The 24,722-nt window shown below is 35.7% G+C and overlaps 1 protein-coding gene across 2 annotated transcripts in view; it reads right to left on the minus strand.

Annotated features, from left to right (window-relative positions):
• LOC148941226 (fatty-acid amide hydrolase 2) overlaps positions 1-24,722 on the minus strand; it is a 322,168-nt gene that overhangs the window by 123,392 nt on the left and 174,054 nt on the right. For both annotated transcript variants that reach the window (XM_089104464.1, XM_089104463.1), the window contains exon 5: positions 12,274-12,428. In XM_089104464.1, coding sequence (XP_088960590.1) covers positions 12,274-12,428 — 155 coding nt within the window. The remainder of the gene's footprint in view (positions 1-12,273; positions 12,429-24,722) is intronic.

Here is a 24,722-nt window from a genome sequence, read left to right on the forward strand (position 1 = left end):
AGCCTGGATGAAATGATCCAGCTGAAACAAAGGTCGCAAAAAACAGACAGTCTTTGTTAAGTGTGGATGAATAACATACAGAACTTAAGGATCTACTTTGCAGAATATTACTTTCTTTACTACTTGATGAGTCACAGTCATTAAAACGTTTAAGACTAGATATTGTTATCTGGTTACTGAAGTCTCTTCGGCAGTGAGCATGAACCTTGTCACCGGGGTTAACTTCGACAAAATCACCTCTTTCTTTACTGGCAGTATTAATTGTGACGGCACTTTGCTTCCAAGCGTAGAGAGACTGCTATCATCTCCTTCGCTCTGAAGACAGATTGCACATTGTGAAGCCATACTCGTCTGAAATGAAGATACGAAAGACTCAGTAACAGAGAACTTGATGAATAACTTAGTTAGTATATTAATATTAATATTAGAATATTAGAATATGAGAATAAATTAGAATATAATATTAGAATATTATATAATTAATATAATTAGAATATTTATATAATTAGAATATTAATATAAATTAGAATATAATAATAGAATATTAGAATATAATGTTAGAATATAACTTAATTAGAATATTAGAATAATATTGGAATAACAGAGAACTTAATTCAGCAACAGAGAACTTGATGTGGGAAGAGGACTGAAGCCGCGAATCTCCATTATTATTATTAGTTATTGGAAAACCCGTCACACAAAAAAGGAAAAGACGGAGCAATAAGCAAAAAAAAAAAGCAATACACATAAACTTAGGAGTTATACATGTGGTTTTTAGTGACGAACGCTGGAGCTAAGATCTAAATCAGCTCTTAGAACAAATTACACAAAACAAGAAAGAAAAACTCAATTATACACTGCTCTGTAGGTGTGCGACATGTTTCTTTTTTTAGGCTCCCAAATACTGAACAAACATAAATAATATGAACATCAGTGCATCAAGCCGCAATTGGTAAAAAAAAAAATAACCTAAATAATCATCAGTGAATTAAAAAAGATATACAGTAGATAATCATATCAACTAGTGCAAATATGACAAGAAACGGTAAAACCAATTAAACGAACCATTCCCCGCCGCAAGCACAAAACTGAACACTTTACACAACTGATAAGACGTTGTCAGCACTCCCTGTTTGTGAAATTTTTTAGTTGGATAATTAGGGAGATACGGAGCAAAGAAATTCACGAGATTTGTCTTCTTCTGGTAGAAAACTGTAATTGAACTACAAATTGAACGTACATAGTGAACTGTTGTCAGTGAGTGACCTAACACAGTTTTCACGAATTGATCATATCAAGCACTAAGATTCGATTCCAGGAGCCGCAAGATGGCGTTGGTAAAAATAGAGATAAAATATCACGAAACTTAGCATAGTAGTCACTTAAAAGCGAAAGAATTCTCAATGGTGCAAGATAAACAAGAAATGACTAACATTCTTGAAGATTCAGAACAAAAATGACCAAATACTCAAAAGAAAACTTACCTATTTTGAGTATTCAGGGCGTTACATTTTGGGTAATTCAGTCACTGAAGAGACACTAGATGTCAGTCCAGAGAACTCGTCGATAGGGGTCATGCCGAATGCTAACTTGTCGATGTCAGGCCTATATCCTGCTAGCAGGATGGTCGCATCTTAACATCGCAATGACCTGGAAAACCAAAATCTCCCCTTCTCCCCCCCCTGTCCCCCTCATAAATGTTCAGGGGACAGAGTAATCGAGATTCTGATGCAAGATTTGGCTTCTACGTTAAAAATTACATCGGAAATCATCTTGACTTGGATCAATCTGAACACTTCTGGATTTTGCGGAATTTCCCCTGGTTCCCCCGTTTGTTCCCTGCGATGGATTTTCCCATGGGTGGATTTTGGTGGGCTTTTAGTATGCTATTCTCTGATTTTTTCTGCATTTTGTGGTGTAAAAATCATTTTTGTTGCAATTTGTTTGAGGTTGGGCCTTTTTTTTTTTTTGATATTTTTACTGGGCTATTAAGCGTTTCAGACATTTGAATATCCTGACAGATGTTTTTATTTGAACAGCGGAACTTACTATTTCATTGTTAGATCGCGATACACCATAGCAATACCCGGCCTGTACCACTTTATGACTGACCCGTGGCACCCTGTGGCACACATTATCATTCCTAAAACATTTTCAAACATTGTGTTGATAAAAACAACATTCTTTAAATTTCTTGCTTTGTTTTCACAAGCCATCCACCATTTAAAGCACAAAAATTATCAAAAGCAGCTAAGCCTCCTTTGCCATTTTCCATCCCAATACCTATTGCAGACAAACATGGCGCCGCAATCCTTGAAAGGGCAATCCACCAATAGCTCAATCAACCAAATCCGAAAAAAAATCAACCTACCACAATCAACATCAAACCACCGAATCCGAAAAAAAAACAAACAAACAAACCTAGAAACTGAACAACAATCAATGACCCCCTTTCGTCGTAATCCTGGAAAGGACAATCCATCAATAATTATAAAAAACGTAAGAAAACCACCAAATCCGAAAACAACAACAACAAACAAAGATCTAGAAACTGAGCAACAATAAATGATCCCCTTCTTCGTAATCCTGAAAACGTCGTGATACGTCGGATACGTCGTGTAAGATTCAGCGTATCAAAGAACCCTACTGTAGAGTTTTCAAGCCCTTGTCTGCAAAAATGTGGAATTTTGGAATTTTTGCGAGAAGAAAGATGACGGATGCGTATTTATATGTTTTTTTTTTGTTTTCCCCAGGGGCGATCGTAACGACCCAGTGGGCCTAGAAGGTCGGGAGGGGTCTCATTCTGACGGAAATAGAAAGTTCTACTGTCCTTTTGAAGTGACCAAAAGAATTGGAGGGCAACTAGGCCCTCTCACGCCACTTTTCCCCCAAACTGTCCGATCAAAATTTTTAAACAGCTATTTAGTTCAGCATAGTTGAATGGCCCAATAACTATGCCTTTGGAGATATCACAACCCTCAACAGCCCCTGGGGATAGATCTTTAAGCTATATAATTTGCCCAGTATTTACGTATAATATTTGTTATTGGGAAGTCTGCATACATTTTTCGGGTGAAGAGGGGAGGACGAATTTTCTGCTGGGAGGATTTTGCACAAGGAGAATTTTCCATGGAGCTGGAGGTTTCCAGGGGGTGAACTTTTCAGGGGAGATTTTACACTGGGGGAATTTGCCAGAATTCTTCTACGAAATTTCTTTATGTGTCTTGCTTTCTCTTTATATATTCAATTTTACACGTGGAGATGTTAAGGGTAATTATCTGGGGTAAATTTTCGCCAGGATTGAATTTTCCAGAGAATATTTCCCTGGGGAGGGCATTTTTCCGTGGATATCCTAGCGTTATTTAAAAAAAAATCAAAAATTAAATAAAAAAAACAATTTTTTCAATTGAAAGTAATTAGCAACATAAAACATCAAATCGAACAGAAATTATTACATATATGTGGGGAGGTTCCCCCTCCTTAAGACCTCGCTTTTCACGCTAAAGTTAAAATTGTGTCCCAATTCTTTAAAAAAGACTCCTGAAACACAAGGGTCTTTTAATTAGAGCAATAAGTAATTTGTTTTAAGTGCCAAAAAACTTTAGCGTGAAGAGCGAGCTGATGAGGAGGGGACAACCCCCCTCGTATACGTAATAATTTCTGTTCAATTTAAGCTTTAATGTTGCTGCTTACTTTCAGTTGAAAAAATTTGTTTTTTTTTTATTTAATTTTCAATATAGCGTAAATCCACAAGAGACTAAGACTTACCATTAGGGGAAGGGGAAGGGGTTAGTAGCCAAACTCTTTTGTACAGTGTTTTTATTCGTTTTAAGCTTGACTTGAATATTAAATTTAATTTCTACTCCTTTTTATTTTTTTCCAATAAAAGTTATTACAGTTTGTGACACTGACAAACCATGGATCACCCGCGAACTCAAGCAGATGATAAAAACTCGCTGTAGTCTCCACAAAGCTGGTGATCAAGCGGCTGCAGCCAGTTTGCGTAACAGAATTGTGAAGTTAAACAGACTAGACCAAAGACAGTATGTAAAAGAGAAAATAACGCCATTACTGCACACTGACCCTCACAAATGGCACTCCTCGGTCAAAACACTTGTAGAGAAATCAACACCAAAGGACCTGAGACTAATCAAAGATGACGGCACACTGACATCAGCTACTGAAGTGAACAATTTTTTCTCCGGCATATGCACCACATACCCATCAATCACAAACTCAGAAATTGAGAGGGACTGATGAGATATGTGAGATATGACTCAGCTCTATTATTAACCAGTGTTTTCGCGAACAAGTGTTCCCCAGTGTTTGGAAGGGAGCTTATGTGCGCGTCATTCCAAAAGTGAAAAACCCGAAATCTTGCGACCAACTCCGCCCAATTTCGATAGTTCCGAACCTCTCTAAGGTAGCGGAATCATTTATATATCGTGAACTTATGTCACAAGTCCAGGGCTCTCTTGATCTATACCAATACGGGTGCTTGAAAGGTAGTAGTACAACTGTTTATCTTGTGCGTCTGTATTACCTTATTGTTGAATGGCTTGACCAAGGAGGCACAATTGTAGATCTCCTCCAAGCCGACTATAGAAAAGCCTTCGACTTGATACGCCATTATACTGCAGTGAACAATCTGAAGGTTATGGGAGCTTGTAGACATATTCTCTTATTAATAAGAGATTTCTTACGCGACCGACTACAGAGTGTATATGGTCTCTACCCGGGTGATAATGATTCGGAATGGTCTGAACTTACGTGTGGTGCCCCACAAGGCACTAAACTCGCTGCCTTGTTGTTCTTGGCAGTGATCAACTTCGTCCGGGTCGATTTTGACGAACGGTTCAAATTCGTAGATAACCTTTCCACCCTCTTAAAATACCTCATTGAGAAGTCTCAAACCGTTCCCCAGTTCAGTGAATCATTTATCGACAACTTTAGAGACCAGTGTTCTGAAAACAGCCTCCAAATCAACGAAACAAAAACCAAAATTCTTCGATTTAACCCTCTCAAAAAGGATTTTCAGTGCCCCCCTCGACTATACCGAAGTGTATCGTCGGCAGTTATTCTCGGTGTTACGTTCAGCGTTGACTGTTCGTTTAGCCTCCACGTCGAAGAGGTAGTGAAAAAGGCGAACTGTGCCATGCATACCCTTTTACTGATGCGAAGATTTGGTTTTTCTGTGCCGCAATTGAAAACAGCCTACCTGACATATATTCGCCCAATATTAGAGTATGCGTGCCCTGTATGGGGTCCACAGGCTCAGAACACTGCCTATATAAGCGAAGTACTTGAATCAGTCCAGAAAAGAGCAGCGAAGGCCATACTGTCTGATCAGTACACCGATTACGAGTCAGCACTGTCTCAACTAAATTTGCCGTCACTCCACGACTGCCGTTTTCAACTTATCTGTAAATTTGGCCAGTTTCTTCTGACAAGTGATAAACACAGAAATATATTACCCCCAATGCTGACAAAAAAAAGTAACTACAATATCAAAAGCAGCAAAGCTAGCCCAGCCCAAGTGTCGCACTAATCACTTCAGCCATTTGTCTGTGCCTTTTTATGTTTCTGTCTACAATAAGTGACATGTGTATTAATTTTTTTTTGTGTCTTTGTTTACTTTGTAAATAATAGCGCGATTTAGTCGGGATTTATACCCTGACTACGAAAGCTTTTATGTTAATAAATGATTCTGATTCTGGTTTTATTCATTTATGTTAGTAGGTCTGCCTCTTATCTGTATTTTTGCTATGATTGTCTATTTAATTTCTCTTCATTTTGGGCTTCATTTATTTTTTATTGTAATTTCTGGTAGTTTTGAGTTGAAATTATTTTAGAATTAATTTCTGCTGGTTTTAAGTTTAACATGGGTCTTTACTTTTCTTAGAGAAAACTTCTTTTTCTGGAAATTTCCTCTCTTTTTAATTAATTCCTTAAAATGTCATGATAAACTAGTTTGCAGACCATTCCATTTTTTTGCAGTAAAAATTCTTAACAGAGAAATCCTTAGAAAGCATTTCAAAATGAGAAAATGATTTATTGGTCTCGCCAGCTGTATTATCAATAGCTAGTAATATAAATTTTTAACTATGGAAACGGACTTTAGAGCTATTCAAAATCAAGAGCTTACAAACCATAATATAAATTCCAAAGATCATATTATTTCTACCAAAAATTTAGAATATTTCAAACTATGGTACGAGTCCTATGGTTTGTTTACAACCAAACTACTACCAATTTTATTTAGTGATTTCAGTAAAGGGTTAGATTTCAAAATTATACTAATACTGAGAAAAATCATGAGAGGTTTTGCCCGCCCGATGATTGGCCCCCAACCACGCACTGGACTCCCGGCCAAAGGCAGAAAATCCAGAGATCAGTGCCTGCACTACGCAGGCCATTTGCGAAAAAAAAAAATAAAAAAAAGGTGAAAAGTTGTATTAGCTAGTTTTATATGTTGATAGTTTATTACGGTGCATAGATTGCAAAGCAATAATTTTTGTGTGTTTCCAGATTGAACTGGGCTCTTTATTTCCACCACGAAAAATAAATGTCTTACACAAAGATAATTCCTTAAACCACATTGGCCTGACATCATATAAAGAAAGAAAAACGAGCAAAAATGGAGTTTTTAAAGGCCAAATGAAAATACTGAAAAAACAAGGCAAAAGAGAAGCCAATACTATTGTAATCCCTGAAATAAACCTTGAACCACTTTCCCAGTCTTATAATAAAACAAATGAACAACCCCTTAGGTCTAAAAGGGTGTCTGCAAGATATGTAATCATTAAAATTCGAAATCCGATGACATTACTCTCCAACTTATTTAATTGCTGCAATCTTATCGACGGATTTAATATCCGTCGATGGCAGTTCATATTTTTTTTTGGATTTTGTGCAAATCGCGGATATTGGCGAATAACTCGCTTTTATGGTTGTTAGGTATTTGGTTTTAATTCTTTTAATTTTTGGCTTTTATTTAATTTTATTCATCTTTTAAGTTTCTGGTTTTCTCTTTGGTTTTTTGGTTCTTTTCACATTGATTTTCCGCGTTTGTTTTTTTTTGTTGTTTTTTTCTTAGGCACTTTCCTTTGATACATTATTTCGTTTCGCGCTGAAAAAGAGAGGCGTTTGTCCTCTCGAAATATTCGCTTTGTTTTTTTAAGTATTTTCATTTGACCTATAAAAACCCCATTTTTGCTCATTTTTCTTTCTTTATGTAATGTCTTACACGTAATTTTTATATTACAAAGACTACTTTTTTTCATTTTTATGCTACTTTTAACATGTTTTTACTTAGGCTGAAGACAAAATAGTCACCTTTTCCTAAATAGCACAAGATGTCTTCTTTACAACTAGTTGTATTCTGCAGACTGGCCCCACAAATACATAGGTATCTACGGAGGGGGTAATAGACAAAAAACAGTCAATTATAGCGAAAATATCCGAAATTGTTCAGAAAACCACACGAATCTCAAGAATTCAAAGAACACGGACCAAAGCTAGTCTCCCCCTTGCGTATATACTTGATACTGATCTTTGTGTATCAATCTTGTAATCTTTAAAAATAAGTTTTGAAAAAAATTCTTTTTTTCTTATTTTCAGAAAAATTTTGAAAAAAATTTTGAAAAAAAATCCTGTTTTCCTATTTTCAGAAAATCCTAGTTAGATACATATAAACAAATCTTGAATTGAAACCCATACTTAAAAAAAAAAATCGAATCACACTTGTTTTGAACTCTTCCAGTTCTACTGGGTAACAACAAAGCGTCGGTGGTATTAGTATTTTTAATTAAAATTAAACTCGTATTAAATCATAAAAGGTTCCTATCTTGCCAGTTTCCAATAGGTCTGACCGAAATTGCAGTAAACTCCAGTACTATTCTTCCTATCTAACACTTCCTCTTTCTTATTACACATTTTACGACACTATGCAAGCTGAAAATGCTAAATATGCGCAAATTACTCCAATTGTGATTATTCACTTTTATAAACATTTTTAATGCACTATTAGTATCCTAATTTAAAAAAAAATCAGGAGGTGGATTTGACGGAATAACCCCTACAAGGAGATGGTTCAACGTGGTTCCAATGAAATTGCAGATAGTTTTTATTTTTTAATGCCCCTTCTAGGCATGCCCTAATATGGGTAAATCTGAGCATTCAAGGTCTAAGTCATTTTCTTGTGACTATCAGTAGTCTACTTCGTACCTGAATAATCTTTTTTTTTTGGTTATTTTCTTCCTATTGGCCTCGACCTAGTCTTATTCCTTACGCCAAGGTTGAACTTATAGCCACTGTTGGATATTCGTTCTTATAATTGAATGATTTCAATATAAAAGCTAAAACTAGACGCTTAAATTCAAAAGAGAGTTAATCACCGGCATTTGCCAAATTTTAAGAAGCCTTTCTCCATTGTGCAGTTTTATTTTAGTCAACCAATCAAGCTATTAGACAGAGCCTTGATAAATTACTGAAATAGGACGTGAACAATGCATGCTCCATTCTCACGGCCTTAAATTGCCTTTACTCAGGAAACAGCATATCTAAACCCCCTTTCTAAAGGAGAAATGCCAATCCTTGAACTGTAGAACACTCAACTATTATCCTTCTAATCTGAGATTTCCTTGTTGAAGCATAACCATTAGTTCTCCGGACATAAGAAAGATCGTAGCAAATATGTCCTTTTGAGATCTTATCCACATATAGCAAGCTTGATAGATTTCGATGATAGACACGACCCAAGCTTTTCAAGTTCAAAATATTTAGTGTGAGGTTGGCAATTGACACTTTTCACTTTCACAAGGAGAGCAAAAAAAGGGCTATATGTGTCTACACAAGTGCAGATTAATTCTGAGCCAGGCAAGTGTGAGGGATTATGTTCCGGGAGAAAGTGCCAGAATTTCAAGAGGAAAAGACTCCATCTCTCACTCTCTCTCTCTTTCTCTCTCTCTCTCTCTCTCTCTTTTTCTTTCTTTCTTTCTTTCTTTCTCTCTGATTGTAGTTGTAAATCCATATGTAAAAAAAAAGTCAGCGAATTGCGAAAAATGAGTTCAAGAGATAAAGATATGCAAAGCCCAGTTCGTGTTAAATTCATCGGTTCTCAAAAGAATAAAAGACATTTTTTACGGCCATTTTGAAAAAAAAAACTTTTAGAAAACTTCTTTTTAGTCTTCTCTAAGAAATAAAATTATATTTTGTAAGACTCGAAACTGAGTTACCACAGCCACAGGCAAAAGTTCTTAAGTCGCTGATTTGAGGAAACGAGCAAAATATTAATTAAAAAGCAAAGAGCAATCCTTGGCCATAATAAGCGAAAAACTAAATATGCTTATCACAAGAAAACCCCTCTATAGTAATACTCAATGTATAACAATGTTAAAAGTTAACATTGTATAGTAGAAATAATAAGAAAATTTAAATAATTGTAAAATCCGGAGGATAGCAACCCCATGGAAGTAATTTTGATAAAATTTGATAATTAATTTTGATGAATTTAAATAATTTTGATAAATTACTTACCATTAAGAGTGGGGAGGCCAAAGCCACCCCACTCCTGCATACTACGAAGGGATAATTTTGTGTACTCTTTAGTAAAAGAAATCTAATCGACTAGTGCCACTACATACAGTATTTTGAGAGATAAATGAATAAGAGGGAAAATTTTCCTGAAAATAGGAGGAGCTGGCTCCCTCCCTTGTCTATCAATATTTAATATTTAGATTCTCCTAAATTCACCGAGCTTCCCCTCCCTTCTATTGCAACTATTCTTGCGCTCATTGCTGAAGCCTTTATACTGGAGGAGTTGGTACACCTTCAGAGGCAGACAGAGAAACAGAGATAGGGAGAGGGAAAAGATGTGTAGCTTAGGTAGGTACAGTCAGCTGCGGAAATCTTGAACATACTAGAACCTAAACAAATCTCTGAAGCCACAGATAAAAAATAATAATAAAAATAAAATAAAAGAAGCTTTATCTTTTTATTAAGCTTTAGCTGATAATCAAGATTATGTCTAGGATTTTGTACTGGGGGTAGAAAAAAATTTATTTGTTTATATGCACTTTTATTTACAAGTTCGACAAAAATTTTGTGGGGGGGAGGGGTTCAGACCCGGTAGCCCCCACCCCCTGGATAAAAACTTTTTGATAATATTTTGTATTAAAGAGTAGCAATTGCGAAATAGCGCTTCACGAAAAAAACAATTGATATTTCACATAAACAGCAACAGAGGAAGAATAAAAGCAAAAAACTTAGACAAATATACTAGAAGGAAAAAAGACAGAGACATAAGAGTAAACGGTACTTGTCTGTTAAACAGATCAAACTCAAGAAGTGAAGTTAGGTTAATCCTAAAGAAATATACCAGAACATTATGACAATATAATGCTTTAGAAAAAAAATTATGGGAACTACGACAAAGAATTATGGAAAGCAGGCACACAGAACCCACTATATTAAATAACTAACCTAGCCCCTAACCACCTCTATATATTAAACATTTAATTAAAATATAGCCACATCAAAGTTTTTCTCACTCAAAATAAGCAAATCATAACCGGTTCCAACCGGTTTTGTTTTATCTTAGACTAACAGAAATTAGATCAAAATTAGATCAAACTGATCTCATTCGATCTAAAATGATCTCATCACGAAATTAGATAAAAAATGATCTCAAAATAAATAAAAATGATCTCAAAATAAATTTTAGAAATAAATTTGTTGTATAAAGTCAACGAGGCTGATCCTCCTCCTCGTCTACTTACAAAAAGAAACACTGTTCTTATAAAAGGAGGAGTGAAAATAGATACGCAGGCGCACATAGCCGCAGACATTGTACACATAATAGAAACAAAAAACACTCGAAATCGTGGTTGTAGCAGTAGCTACAAGAGCGAACCACAGCCCACAGTAACCGAAAGTTTAAAAACAGGTTTTGAAATAACAGTTTAGTGAGAAAAATGCTTCATTTATGGGTGATTTAAGAATGGTAACAATTGTGTAGGTTCACCTTATTCATAAATTTGTGCTGACAAAACAATTCGTCATTTCAGGACAGAAGGAGGGAACCGCCCGAATGAATTTTGAGAATTTTTCTTAACTGAACCTTCTATTCTTAAAAACACTATTATTTCAGTGATCAGTCCTCCTAAAATATTCCGGCCCAAGAAGCAAAACCAGCAAAAGTTTACTTACTTGTGAGAAATTTAAAATCTATGCAGCATTGCGGCAGAAAAATTGCAACATTAATAAAACAAATTTCTGTAAATTATGTTGAAAACATATTTATATTCTTTCAATGACCTTTAGTTTTGTAAGAGTTTCATAGATTTCATATAGGACTAACGTTCATAAATAATTGAGTTTTTTATCTGTAACTTCTCAAAGTTGCGAACAATAATATGCCCCTTAGACTCTTTACGTAACAAAATTTGCGCATTTTTCGTGGATTTTTTTAAGAGATGTGGAAAGCAAAGCATGTATTTAATGCCATATTTTAACGAAAAATCACATTGACTACTTTATTTTCATCCACTTAGTTAGACAAGGATCTATTCGTAAGGTTTACTGCGTATATTTAAAACACCTAAAAATTCAAAACATTAATTTAGAAAAAAGAAAAGTTTTCCTGATAGAAGTAGACAGCAAAGTTGAAACTTAAAACTAGCAAAAACTTTTACTTCGCAGTTTATGCAACATATATCTGCAAAACCAGCTCAAATAAACAGCCTCGTGATATTTCCTATATTTGTAGAACTCTGACAAACAAACCCTTTACTGAAAACTTAGCTAGCTGAGTTTTTGTTTCACAATTTTTAACTTATATACTAAAAGTAATCGATATCATAGCCAGTGAAGGAGTTTAGAGAGCATTATAAATTAGTCTTTTATTTTTCTGAAGGCTACTTAAGAACTGTCAGCTCCCAAGAGAAAATTCTGTCTCTTGCCTCGGTTTTGGGTTTTCAGTAAAGTGCAAGCTTTTTGAAACATTTTCTTTTTCCCATGTCAGTAAGAAGAAGCGTCACTAGATAAAGTAGACGTGCAATATTGTCAATGAATACATCTATTACATGTGATGATTTAGACGGTGCTTTGTTTTCTAAAGGAAAAGGGTCAGATCCTTTCCAAATCTAATTATAAAAATGGTATACCATAAAAAAGAGGGGTTCACAGTAACATTGATCCAAAGATGTCTTGAACATATTTGAAAATAAAGAAACCTTGGAAATCATGTACAGGAATAAGAATAAAAAACTTTACCTTTTTATCGAGCTGTAGCTTGGAAACATTTGGTCCAGCTAGAAGTTTGAACAAAGGCATCAAATCAACAGCGTTTCGAACAATAGGGCCTGTCGACATGAACGTGTCTAAGTCACCCATTGCTTCTGGTTCTTGACCATGATTTGAAACAATTCCTGCAGTCAAAGTTGGCTGTTTTATTCAACGAAATAGTTAAATTATTGAACTTTATTTAAAAGTTATTTAACTACATTAAATTATATTGTGGGTGGTACGGTGGGTAGCACAAGAAAGGTGGGCAGGGGAGGACGTTGTTATTGTTATCTTCCTCCTAGATTTTTATTTTTCTGTTATTATTTTCAATTATATTATTGTAATTTATTGGATTCATTCTTTTGAGTAGTATATAGGTTATTTATTCCACTATTTTTTAAAAATGTTTAAATTATTTCATTTATTTAATAGGCAAGTAGTTACGTGAAAAAACTAAATTTCTTCCATCTTTTCAAGCTTCGAATAAACATTGTTCGGAACTGAAGTCATTGTCAATTTGAGGCATACGGATTTAAACTCATTTGTCAGCCTGATGGTTTACATTGGCACGAATAATTTCAAAGATTTCAAATTAAATGTAATATATATCTTATATTGACAAATATTTGAAGAGGAATTTTTAAATATGCAATTATTTTGAAAAATTTGCATTTATAAGAATAACGGATTTTATATTTAGAATTTGAATATCTGTATCTCTAAATTTTCTGTAGGGGTAGTTAGGGAGTTTTTTTTCCGTATTTTACTCTTTTTGTTTTTCATAAATATTATCTTCAGTTTTCACCCTTCGTACTTCCAACTAGTGATTCATGCTTCATGCTAACAAATAGAAACAATAGGCAGTCGTAATACTCCATCCCAAGATTACACCTACATTTCTTTCAGGTAAACAATAGCCGCAGTATAGGCCTATATATAGGCCTACTAGTATTTGATCTTCTCTGCAAGATGACCAAAACAGATGAAGTAAAAGAGGGTTCAAAATTTATTAAAATTTTCGTTTTTAAAATATATTTAGTAATAACTATTTAGATTTCTTAATTATTTTTAATTAATATTTATATTATTAAATTATATTTAAGCGAATCTTTAAAACTAAAGACTCCCTAAGAATCATAGGGAACGTGCAGCATTAAAAATTCCGTTCCTTACCCACCGTAGAACAAGAGGTGATGTCTTCACAACATTCAAGCACTTACAAGCAAATCCCAGTTCAAGCCTTCTACCCATCAGCCCCAACTGGAGAGTCCGCAAAAACTCCCAGAACATTTTCCAACAAACAATCAACTGCAGAGAAAGCTACCACTATCCGTGTTAATACCTTAAGCGTGTTGATGTGCTATTCAATTTCAAACCCTGTGATGATTCAAGCGAGGTGCAGACAAGAACTGGGAGCGGAAGAAGTGGCGTCTATACTGAATGCCCTAAAGTCCTCAGCCATACTTTGAACTCAACACTGGCAGGCGTACCACAAGCATTCTTCTGCGCTTACACAATGAAATTTAAGATGTTTTAGCGAAAGGTATTGCATTTTGGACTGCATTTTGATCTCATGTGGATTAACTTTTTGGAAGTTAGTGGAATTAATAATAGTAGTATTTTAGCTCCAAATTTAAACCGATTTATAGTATGATCATTTATAATAACTCATATTGAAATGCAGAATTTTTTGTGTTTCTATTTACTTCAATAAATAAAACTGACGCAACTAAAAGACTGTTTTAAAGAATCTATGAACTGTATTAAAGTTTCGCGGAACATTAGCACTGACATTATTCTCTCCTTATCCCGACATAATACAGCTCAAGATAATGTCTCTTTATGACGAATTAAGCTTAATCTTCTTATTCATCTAGCATGAACAAACTCCCCTTTTTTTTCTTCTCCTTCTTCTTTGTTATGGCAAGACTCAAGAAATCAAAAGTCCTATTTAACCGTCATGGCAAGACTGAAGATATCGAATTCAGCAGTCCTATTTAGCCGTCACAAATGTCAGTCAAGCTTTTCATAAAATATAATTCCAGCATGTTAAACCACTACCTTCGTCTATGTATAACTTTTTGCTATACTTTATATTTTCTATACTTGACCGTGGATTTATTTTATGAATATACGTTTAATTAAAGACCATTTCTTCCTTCTTTTTATTTTGACCGAAAACTTGACCAGTGGATTTTCAAGGCACTTGGTCTATTATGGGTACCAGATTAGCCACTAACTCGTTCCATAATTACATAGCTGGAGTTTTAACTGCCTTCATCGAAAAAATGAACAGTGAAGGGAAAGCCCCCCAGCCCCCCCCCCCCAAAACCACCTGAAAGATGATTTCAGGTAAAGAACAAAGCAAAACTTCAAACCATTTCCAGATCTCTTTAGACACTCTAATAATTTCAGTAGGTAAACGTTAAACTATCTTATCTAGAAAAACTGTCATAAGATCTTTGTAATACAAACGAAAAAAAAAATGTTATCCCGGCTTCTATGCAACAGTAAGAATATATAAAGGGGGGGAAAGATAGGATCTAAAAAAATAAAGTTCTCTCTTTTCTCCAAGTTGTAAAACACTAATGATTTTAATGGCTCCTTTTTTATAGGTACAGTTCCTTGTAATGCGATGTGAACTTTCCAATGCGAAGAGATATGATACACATTAGGTCTCTGGAGCTTGGGCCTTTTACTTGGCTAACAGTCGAATCTATAGACAATAAATTTGAGCAAATTCTCCAGAGAGAAAATACTGTCACTCAAATCATAGGCGGCGCAATAGAGCTGCCTAAGTAAAGAACGATGTTGGCAAAATGTATTGTTTATTATTTTTTTTTTTTAGACCAGGGCCCTTCGTATCGAAGAAGTTGTCGTAGAAACTTCGAAAAGGGCTCATTCGATTGGAAATTGGAATGGCTAGTGCCCTTTTTAAAAGTCGAAAGTGATTGCAGGGCAACTAACACCCCTTCCACGCCCACCATTTCCCCAAACACATCCAATCAAAATTTTGAGACAGCCATTTTGTTCAACGCAGTTGAAAGTTCTTGAAATTAGGTCTTTGAGGATGATAACCCCCTCAGAGTCCTCAAGGCAAGGGTTATAAGTTATGCCCTGGGGACATATAAAGTTTCTATTGAAAGCTTTCAAATTCAAATTAAAATTAATTTATTTAACATAAAAAATACAAACAAATTTACAGCAGCCATCTACAAAAACCCGAAGGTTTGTTTACGATGGCTGTAAATCCAAATCCTTAGTCGTAGAAACATGGAAAAGGGCTCATTTGATTGGAAATTCAAGTGGCTAGTGCCCTTTTTAATAGTCAAAAGTGATTGGAGGGCAACTAACCCCCCTCTCATACCCACCTTTTCCCCAAAAACATCCAATCAAAATTTTTAGATAGCCATTTTGTTTAACGTAGTTGAAAGTTTTGGAAATTAGGTCTTTAAGGATACCCCCCCCACACACACAGTCCCCAGGGCAAGGGTTGTAAATTATGCCCTTAGGGCATATAGGGTTTTTTATAGAAAGCGTTGTCGTAGAAACTTGACAAAGGGCTCATTCGATTGGAAATTGAAAGGGCTAGTGCCCTTTTTAATAGTCGAAAGTGATTGGAGGACAACTAACCCCCTCTCACAACCACCATTTATCCAAACACACCCAATCAAAATTTTGAGACAGCCATTTTGTTCAACGTAGTTAACAGTTCTGAAAATTAGGTCTTTGAGAATGATAACCCCCTCTGAGTCCTCAAGGCAAGGGTTATAAGTAATACCCTGGGGGCATATAAAGTTTCTATTGAAAGCTTTATTGTAGAAACTTGAAAAAGGGCTCATTTGATTGAAAATTCAAAGGGGCTAGTGCCCTTTTTAATAGTCAAAAGTGATTGGAGGGCAACTAACCCCCCTCTGACGCCCACCTTTTGCCTAAACACATCCAATCAAAATTTTTAAATAGCCATTTTGTTTACCGTAGTTGAAAGTTTTGGAAATTAGGTCTTCAAGGATGACTCCCCCACACCCCTCAGGGCAAGGGTTGTAAGTTATGCCCTGGGACACACGAGGTTTTCATAGAAAGCGTTGTCGTAGAAACTTCAAAAAGGGCTCATTCCATTGGAAATTGAAATGGCTAGTGCCCTTTTTAATAGTCGAAACTAATTGAAGGGCAACTAACCCCACTCTCACCCCCACCTTTTCCGCCAACACATCCAATCATAATTTTTAGATAGCCATTTTGTTTACCGTAGTTGAAAGTTTTGGAAATTATGTCTTTAGGGATGACCCCCCCGCCCACACCCCTCCGGGCAAGGGTTGTAAGTTATGCCCTGGGACACATGAGGTTTTTATAGAAAGCGTTGTCGTAGAAAATTCAAAAAGGACTCATTCGATTGGAAATTGAAATGGCTAGTGCTCTTTTTAAAAGTCGAAACTAATTGGAGGACAACTAACCCCCCTCTCACGCCCACCCTTTCCCCAAACACAAACAACCAAATTTTCAGATAGCTATTTTTTCAACGTAGTTGAGAGTTCTGGAAGATAGGTCTTAGAGGATGACCCCCCCCCACAGCCCTCAGGGCAAGAGTTTTAAGTTATGCCATGGGAGCAAATAAGGTTTTTATAGTAAAAAAACTTCAAAAAGGGCTCATTCGATTGGAAAGAAAGGGCTAGTGCCCTTTTTAATAGTCGAAAGTGACTGAAGAGCAACTAACCCCCCTCTCACGCCCACCCTTTCCCCCAGCACAGCCAATCAAAATTTTAAGATATTCATTTTTTTCAACGTAGTTGAAAGTTCTGGAAATTAGGTATTTGAGGATGGCAACACTCCCCCCCCCTTCCCACAACCCTCAGGGCAAAGTTTATAAGTTATGCCCTAGGGGCATATAAGGTTTTTATAGAAAGTTTTGTCGTACAAACTTCACAAAGGGCTCATTTGATCGGAAATTGAAAGGGCTAGTGCCTTTTTTATAGTCGAAATTGAAAAAAGAGCAACTAACCCCCCTTTCACACCCACCATTTCCCCAAAAACATTCAATCAAAGTTTTGAGATAGCCATTTTGTTCAAGGCAGTTGAAAGTTCTCGAAATTATGTATTTGAGGATGACAAGCCCCCCAGGCCCCCAGGGCAAAGTTTGTAAGTTATGCCCTGGGGGCATATAAGGTTTTTATAGATAGCGCTGTCGTAGAAACTTCAAAAGGGGTTCATTCAATTGGAAATTGAGAGGGCTAGTGCCCTTTTTAATAGTTAAAAGTAATTGGAGGGTATCTAACAACCGTCTCATGCCCACCATTTCCCCAAACACATCCAATCAAAATTTTCAGATAGCCATTTTGTTCAACTTCGTTGAAAGTTCTGGAAATTAGGTCTTTGAGGATGACACTCTCTCCAGAGCCCTCAGGGCTAAGGTTGTACGTTATGCCCTGGGGGCATATAAGGTTTTTATTGAAAGCTTTGTCGTAGAAACTTCAAAAAGGGCTCATTCGATTGGAAATTCAAAGGGCTAGTGCCATTTTTAATAGTTGAAAGTGATTGGAAGGCAACTAACCCCCCCCCCCCCCCCTCACGGTTACTTTGGGCATGTTTATTTTTTAGTATAATTTAAATAAAACGCGTTACAGTCAGCATAACTAAAACAAAACATTCCAGTGTTTGAACCTTTTTAATAGTGATTGGAAGGCAACTAACACCTCTCTTACGCCCACCATTTCCCCAAACACATCCAATCCAAATTTTTAGATAGACATTTTGGTCACCGTAGTTGAAAGTTCTGGAAATTAGGTCTTTGCCAGCGTTGTCATAGAAACTTCAAAAAAGACTCATTCAATTGTGAATTGAGAGGGCTAGTGCCCTTATTAATAGTCAGTCGCCCCCCCCCCCAGGCCCATCATCTCCCCAAACACTTCCGATCAACATTTTGATATAGCCATAAAAAATTGTGATAAAATTCAGATAAAATTGTGGGAAGAAAGGTGTGATAAAAATCAGATAAAATTGTGGGAAGAAAGAAATGCAAAACTTTGTTATTTGCAGACAATTGCACTGCGTGCATTCTCGTTCTTCCTCTAAAATGGGTTAATGTAGAACTTTTGCCGGTCAACACAACATCCAAATTACAGCCACTATATGTAGGAATAATAAAAAAAAAATTCAAGGTACTCTACAGAACAGAAGTGGTCAGTAAATATATTTCTGAACTTGAAGACGGAAAGGTGTTTACTATCAACCTCTAGTTGTTGGCAACGATTTGACAACAAATGTTGGTATAACGAACAAAACAATAGCCATATTCTTTAAGTCGTGTGGATTCGAACTGTCAAAAATACCGTAGAAACAGAAAATGGGCCACAGGTGGAAGAAAAACTAGAAGTAGAACCTAAAGTAGAACTACCAAACGTTAACGTCAAAGCTGAGTGGAATGAGGCGACAATGTGGCTGCAGACAAGATACCAACATTTAAAGAATTTACACTAGTCGACGAGGGGGTAGCAGAACCGGCACGTTAACTGATAAAGAGATTGTATAATCCCTAACCCTTGGTCAGGATACTCCTTCTGACGACAAAACGAAGAGGAGGAACGAGGAGGAGGAAACGAGGAAGAGCAAACCAGCGGACATTACACCTAAAGAAGCCAAAGCTTCAGTTCGCATTTTACGTTTCTTTAGAAAAGAAAACAGTAACGTACTTTAACGTATGATAATGTTCTTTCGTCAGTTTTTTCAATCGAAAATATGATTGACACACGTGTTTCCAATGGTCTTAAGCAGAAGATTATGGACACATACGCTGTTATGGACACTGTTAAGTGGGTTTGTACACGTTTTTTTTTCATTATGTATGCTATGAGCATTTTGCATTAAAACAGAAAATAACTTGATTTCATATTAATACAGTAACAAAGTTAATTTTAACTTTGTAGGGGCTGTAGAGAAAAAATCTAACGGTTTCTTTTAGCTCTGTAATTTGAATTTTTCATTTTGTTTATCTCTATAACTTGTTACCTTTATAAGCCAAATTTTATGTAGAATGACAACTAAACTCGAACTGTGCCTGAGCCAAACTATATGTAACTCGAAGAAAATTTGTAATCCCGTGAATTTCGAGGTAGCCAGAGTCGACTGTTATTGAAAATATGAAATCAATCACAGCATTAGAAGGGTGCCGTTATGATGTAAGTGCACAGAGATAACAGGATGGGACAAAGAAGTACGAGTAATTGCTTCCCGTGGACTTGAGCGGGTACTGACCAGAGGCATCACAAGCCAAAACACTAGAGGAGTGGATTTTACCGACTGGCTGGTCATTTTTACTTACTGATTACTTAATTTTTTTCCTGACAGAGACAGATCTTCTTTCATTAATATTTACATCCCCCATTTACCCTAACAAAAAAAAATATGAGACACTAAAATAGCTGTGCTTTGCGCCACTGTTTTACTGAATCAAATTTTATCTGACTGGCTGAAATCATTTGGGGTGTCCCTCCTCTGCCCATACGTGACGACCCTGCCGACAACTATTGTATATCATACCAGTTTACCCCTTGCGACCCAAAACGTGTTCACTAGGATTGTATCAGAAAATTTTTTCCTGTCTAAAAGCACCTTTAAGAGGGCGTTTAAGAGGGCGTTTTTTAAGAGGGCGTTTCTTCCCTGTTTTATTAAGTAACACAGAGTCAAACTCTAAGTCAGAACCAAGCAAATTTAAAATTCACAGAAGTCTTTATTCCCAAAACAATCTAAGGTAGCTAAATAGGAATTAAAGTACTTAAGGAGACTTTCTCTTTTTTAAGTTTAATTTGAATAACATGGAGTCAAACTCAAATTCAGAATCATGAATTTAGAATCATCAATAATGAATCAGCAAGCAAATTAACTTCATTAACCTTTATCTTACCCTGCTATTATCACTCAATCCGCAGCCCTCTAAAGAGAAATATCAACATTTTAAATCGCTAAAAACAAAGATCCTAGTAGGATTTTCAGCCCCCCACCCCGCGGCATTTCCTGGAAATACTCATAATGCCACATCTTGCCTTTTCCATCTCTGTGCCGGTCGACCTGTGTTAAAAAACCATGTAATGGACGAGATAGAGTGATTCTTTACGGTATCGAAAAACCTTTAATATGCACATTTCCTGTCTTGTGTTTATCTAGAAAAGGCATAAAAAGATTGTTTCTCTTTTATTAATGCACTGTAACTATTCCCTGAAGAATACGAGATAACAAAAAAAGTCCCTATAATATTCTTACACTGTTCCAAAATTTTAATTATAAACTAAAAATGTCTTACATAGATTTCTGTGCGTGTAAACTTAAAGACAATTATCTACAGCTTTTTCTGTTATAATTCCAACATTTGATTTGAATTTCTATTGAACATATTATTTTAAATGGCAGCGTAGTCAAATTTAAGATGATATTCAAGAAATTACAATCTATTATTGATGTTGACACCATTACAACATTGATGTTGTCAATGTTTGCCAACATTGTTTGAGCCTCGAATGGGGTACTGACTGACGGGGTACGAACGGGGTACGGGGTATTGACGAGCATATGATTCCATTTGGAAGATTTAACCTCAAACCGTATGCCTCAAATAAACCTAAGAACCTACTGTTGGCGGCTTGGTCTCCTTCTATAAGTATTTTTGAACATTTTCTGTTAATAATGTCTGGGAGGGGTGGAGCAAGTTAATCAAACTACCCCAAAACTACGACAGAAGACTACAATCTTTTACTCCAAATAATCCGGGTAGCCTCCAACTATTCCATCAATAACAGTACGGTATTACTATCAAAACTTCATTCCAAAAAGAGATTAGGGGAAACTATATTACCTTCCATACAACAACAAAACATTTCCCAAACATTTGCTGTAAAATTTTACTCATTTGTCCTGTAAGTTAAGTATTCTACAAAACTATTAGTGTCACCATCAAAACTTTTGAAACAAAGGAAAACGACCAAATGTAGGTTTCATAAATTGCACTTAATAGTTAAGTTTTCGTTTTTGCCAACTAGCCAGAAATGGGGGAAGAAACAACTTCTCATTTAAATGTCGTCTCACTTATAAGAGGTTTAACGTTTAATGGAAGAATTCGATCGCAATATAAAATTACAAAAGAGGGGGAATATTTATGCTTTTAAAAATCGCCCGAAAAAAAAATTGAAACGTATCAGTTGCAAAAGCAAAACATAAAGCAAAAATCGTCACCGGTACGTCTATGGGGTGGATTAGACATTTTAACACTTCTGAGATAATTGCCCAGAAATGCCATATACGATATCATAAGAAATGCTTATATGATGTAATAGCATATTACATGACGTCAATTGCAAAAACCAAAATTAAGGCTCTTAACGATTTTTCTCAGACTTCTGACCTATCTAGATCGTTTTGTTTATGCGATAACATCCCAAGATACCAATTTTCCCGAAAAAATATGGAGCCGTTTTCGAGAACATAAATAAATACATACATATTTTAGGGCAGGAGTGTGTAGGGGGGGGGGGAGGCAAAACAAGTCAAGCAGCAAAACGGTTCTCACTTTTTCCAAATGTGTGAGGGTATTGGGGAAAGCATTTTGTGGAGGAGTGCAAAGAATTGGTAGATTCAAGAAAAAAAAAAGTTTTGAAGAACGGGTTTATTGTTAAAAATTAATTGGTTAAGAATAGGATGAAAAGAATTTTGGGGAATTTGGGAGAATGTTGGCTTTTGTAAGAATAAAGTATAATTATTATTGTTATTACAGCTATATCGTACAAATTTTGAAGAAATTGGAGATGGAAAAATCAGCTATCCTAACGGTCACCCCAATGGCGTGAGGTATTCTCTTCTTTTATAGGGTGAAGTCGGCATCCAATACTGCAGTTAATACCTCTAATACTTTATAACACTGGACTTAAATACTACTTTAGTAGTTCCAAATAAAACTTTAACAATATTTCATACTAAATTAGTCAACTGTCAGCTTTATCCAGTAAATTAATTATTTTTAATATTCTTAGAACACAAACAAAGCATAATTTTCTTTTAAACAAATGTCATCATTGACATTCCATTTTAAATTTGCTGCTTAAATTTATGATTTCTATGTCACCAAAGAAAACTGACCTTTTTCTGTCGTCAAAAGGTGACGAAACCTAGAAATGATGTCAACATTTTACATATCGAACGCCTGTAGTGCCGGCAGAGAATAAATAAAGCGGCCAAATCCCTTGTTTAGTCGATAGATGAACCGATTCAAACGCGGCTTTATTCCACTTTAATACTAAATTCAAATAAATAAATTTAAATCAATATATATATATATATATATATATATATATATATATATATATCTAAATATAAATCAATCATGACAAGAGAGGGCAAGGCCGTATCCAGGGGAGGGGGAACGGGTTTTACCCCCCCCTTCACTGAAATGTTTGTCAGACTCGTAAAAAAGTAAGAAATATATACGAATTTTTGGCGAGTTTTTTTAATTTTTTGTGAACACCCCCCCCCCCAAAAAAAAAGTTATTTTGTAAAACACCCGCCCCAAAAACATCCTGGATACGGCTCTGAGGGAGGGTGAGCGGTTTTGGATGCAGCCGTCCAGACGACAGACAGGCAATCCGTCTGCAGCAAGTCAAGAGACGTTTTAACCACAAACGCAATTTTTATAATATAGCCAAAAAAGGCCACGCCGGCTTACGGTTGAGAAAAAACTTTTCTGGTATCAAAGAGTCGCCTTACGAGCAAGGGACAAATAATAGAATTAGCAAAAGCAACGACCATCAAGTGATGTATGAAGCAAAGAAGAAAAAAAATAAATGCAAAATAAAATCAATAGGCGACAAAACGAGGGCAGCGTCAGCCAGTGGAAAATTCTGAACCTAAAATAAGCAGATATTTCGAAAAGAACCTTCGCAAAGTCGTCGAAGGGTTAGATTTTTGGCTGAGCACTGAAGACGACTTGACGGAGGTCCTTGTCGAAATATCTGCTTATTTTCTGTTAGAATTTTTCCACTGGCTGACACTACCCTCATTTTTCTCGCCTATTTGATTTTATTTCTCATTTATTATTTTCTTCTTTGTTTCCAATGTTATGTATAGCCAGTGTGATCTTGGTCTCTTAGAATGTATTTAGCCATCAAGTGCCTTGAAAGCTAAATGAAATACTAGCCAATGAAGAAGAACTGCTATTCAAATATCCACATTCTAGAGGATAAACGGGGTGTACAAGATTTTATCCAAATCTGAGCAATGTCTTTGTATTTACTACAGCTTAATTGTAGTTTGAAGTTAATAGGGACACATTTTGTCACTTTCAAAATGGAGAAATATCGGTGGGAAATTGAATATTAGCAAAAATCAAAAGGATATTAGATGAGAATGGATTTTCAAGTTAGTGGGAGAAAGGAAAAGGGCCTGAAGATAATGAAAAGTTCTTTAAGGAATTTAGTGTAAGACATGAAGACCAGGAAGTGCTACTTCCTGTTGAGTTTGGTTTTATTTTAAGCTGGGATTGCCCATGGGATTTGGTTTCAGATTCGAGCTAATTGTCTTCCAATTTATGGTAAGGTTGTAAGGAAAATGAGGGAAGGTCTGGAGGCTGGGGGTAATTGCTTGAGATGTGGGGAGAATGATTATGAGTAGGGCCTTTCCTCCTCCAGTGTAAGCAGCTTTCTCATTTAAGGGGATTAATTGTCCAATATGGGGGAGATAGGCTGCTTCGTCGATAGGTTTGGGTCTCCCAGTTATGTTGTGGCAGTAGAAAACTTTGTATTGAAGGGAAGACTGTCAAATGGAGTGTAATTTTTTTTTAGTATTTGTCTTTTTTGTGTATGGCTTTAAAAGGCTCTTAAATACAGATTATTATTATCACCCATCACCCAAAAGCGAGAATATAATTTTTACTTTACTGAAAAAAATTCTTTTAAATGTTTTCACTTTTATACCTTAAGAAATAAAAAAATTAATTAAGATTTTAAGGAATAAATATCAGCATATATATATTAAACTGACAATGCACATTTTTTTTCAGTAAATTCATTTGAATTTTTTCAGTAAAGTACAAATTATATTCTGGCTTTTAGAAAGCATAGGGTTTAGAACCCTACTCAGATTAATTTCTGCTCGTTTTAAGTTTGACTTAGTTTAATTTCTATTTGTTTTGGGTTTCATTTATTTATTGACACTCATTTCTGGCAGTTGTATGCTAGGTAGATTATTTGATTCTATTTTTGTTCATTTTTGGTTTAATAGAGTTCTTTACTTTTTTTGAAAAACTCGCTTTGCGCAAAAAGTTTTTCATATGATTATCCTTTCGTAATTTCTTAAATGGAGGCCTGAAACCTTAAAAGTTCTTAGGTATAGAGGGTTCTCAAATAAAAGGCTATTCAAGGGCTTGCATGTCCGTAAAATTTGATGGCACAGTGCAAGGCCGT

This window comes from Artemia sp. Qi Xiang Cuo, chromosome 18 (genome assembly GCF_049724085.1).
Source record: "Artemia sp. Qi Xiang Cuo chromosome 18, ASM4972408v1, whole genome shotgun sequence".
In the NCBI taxonomy this organism is placed as follows: domain Eukaryota; kingdom Metazoa; phylum Arthropoda; class Branchiopoda; order Anostraca; family Artemiidae; genus Artemia; species Artemia sp. Qi Xiang Cuo.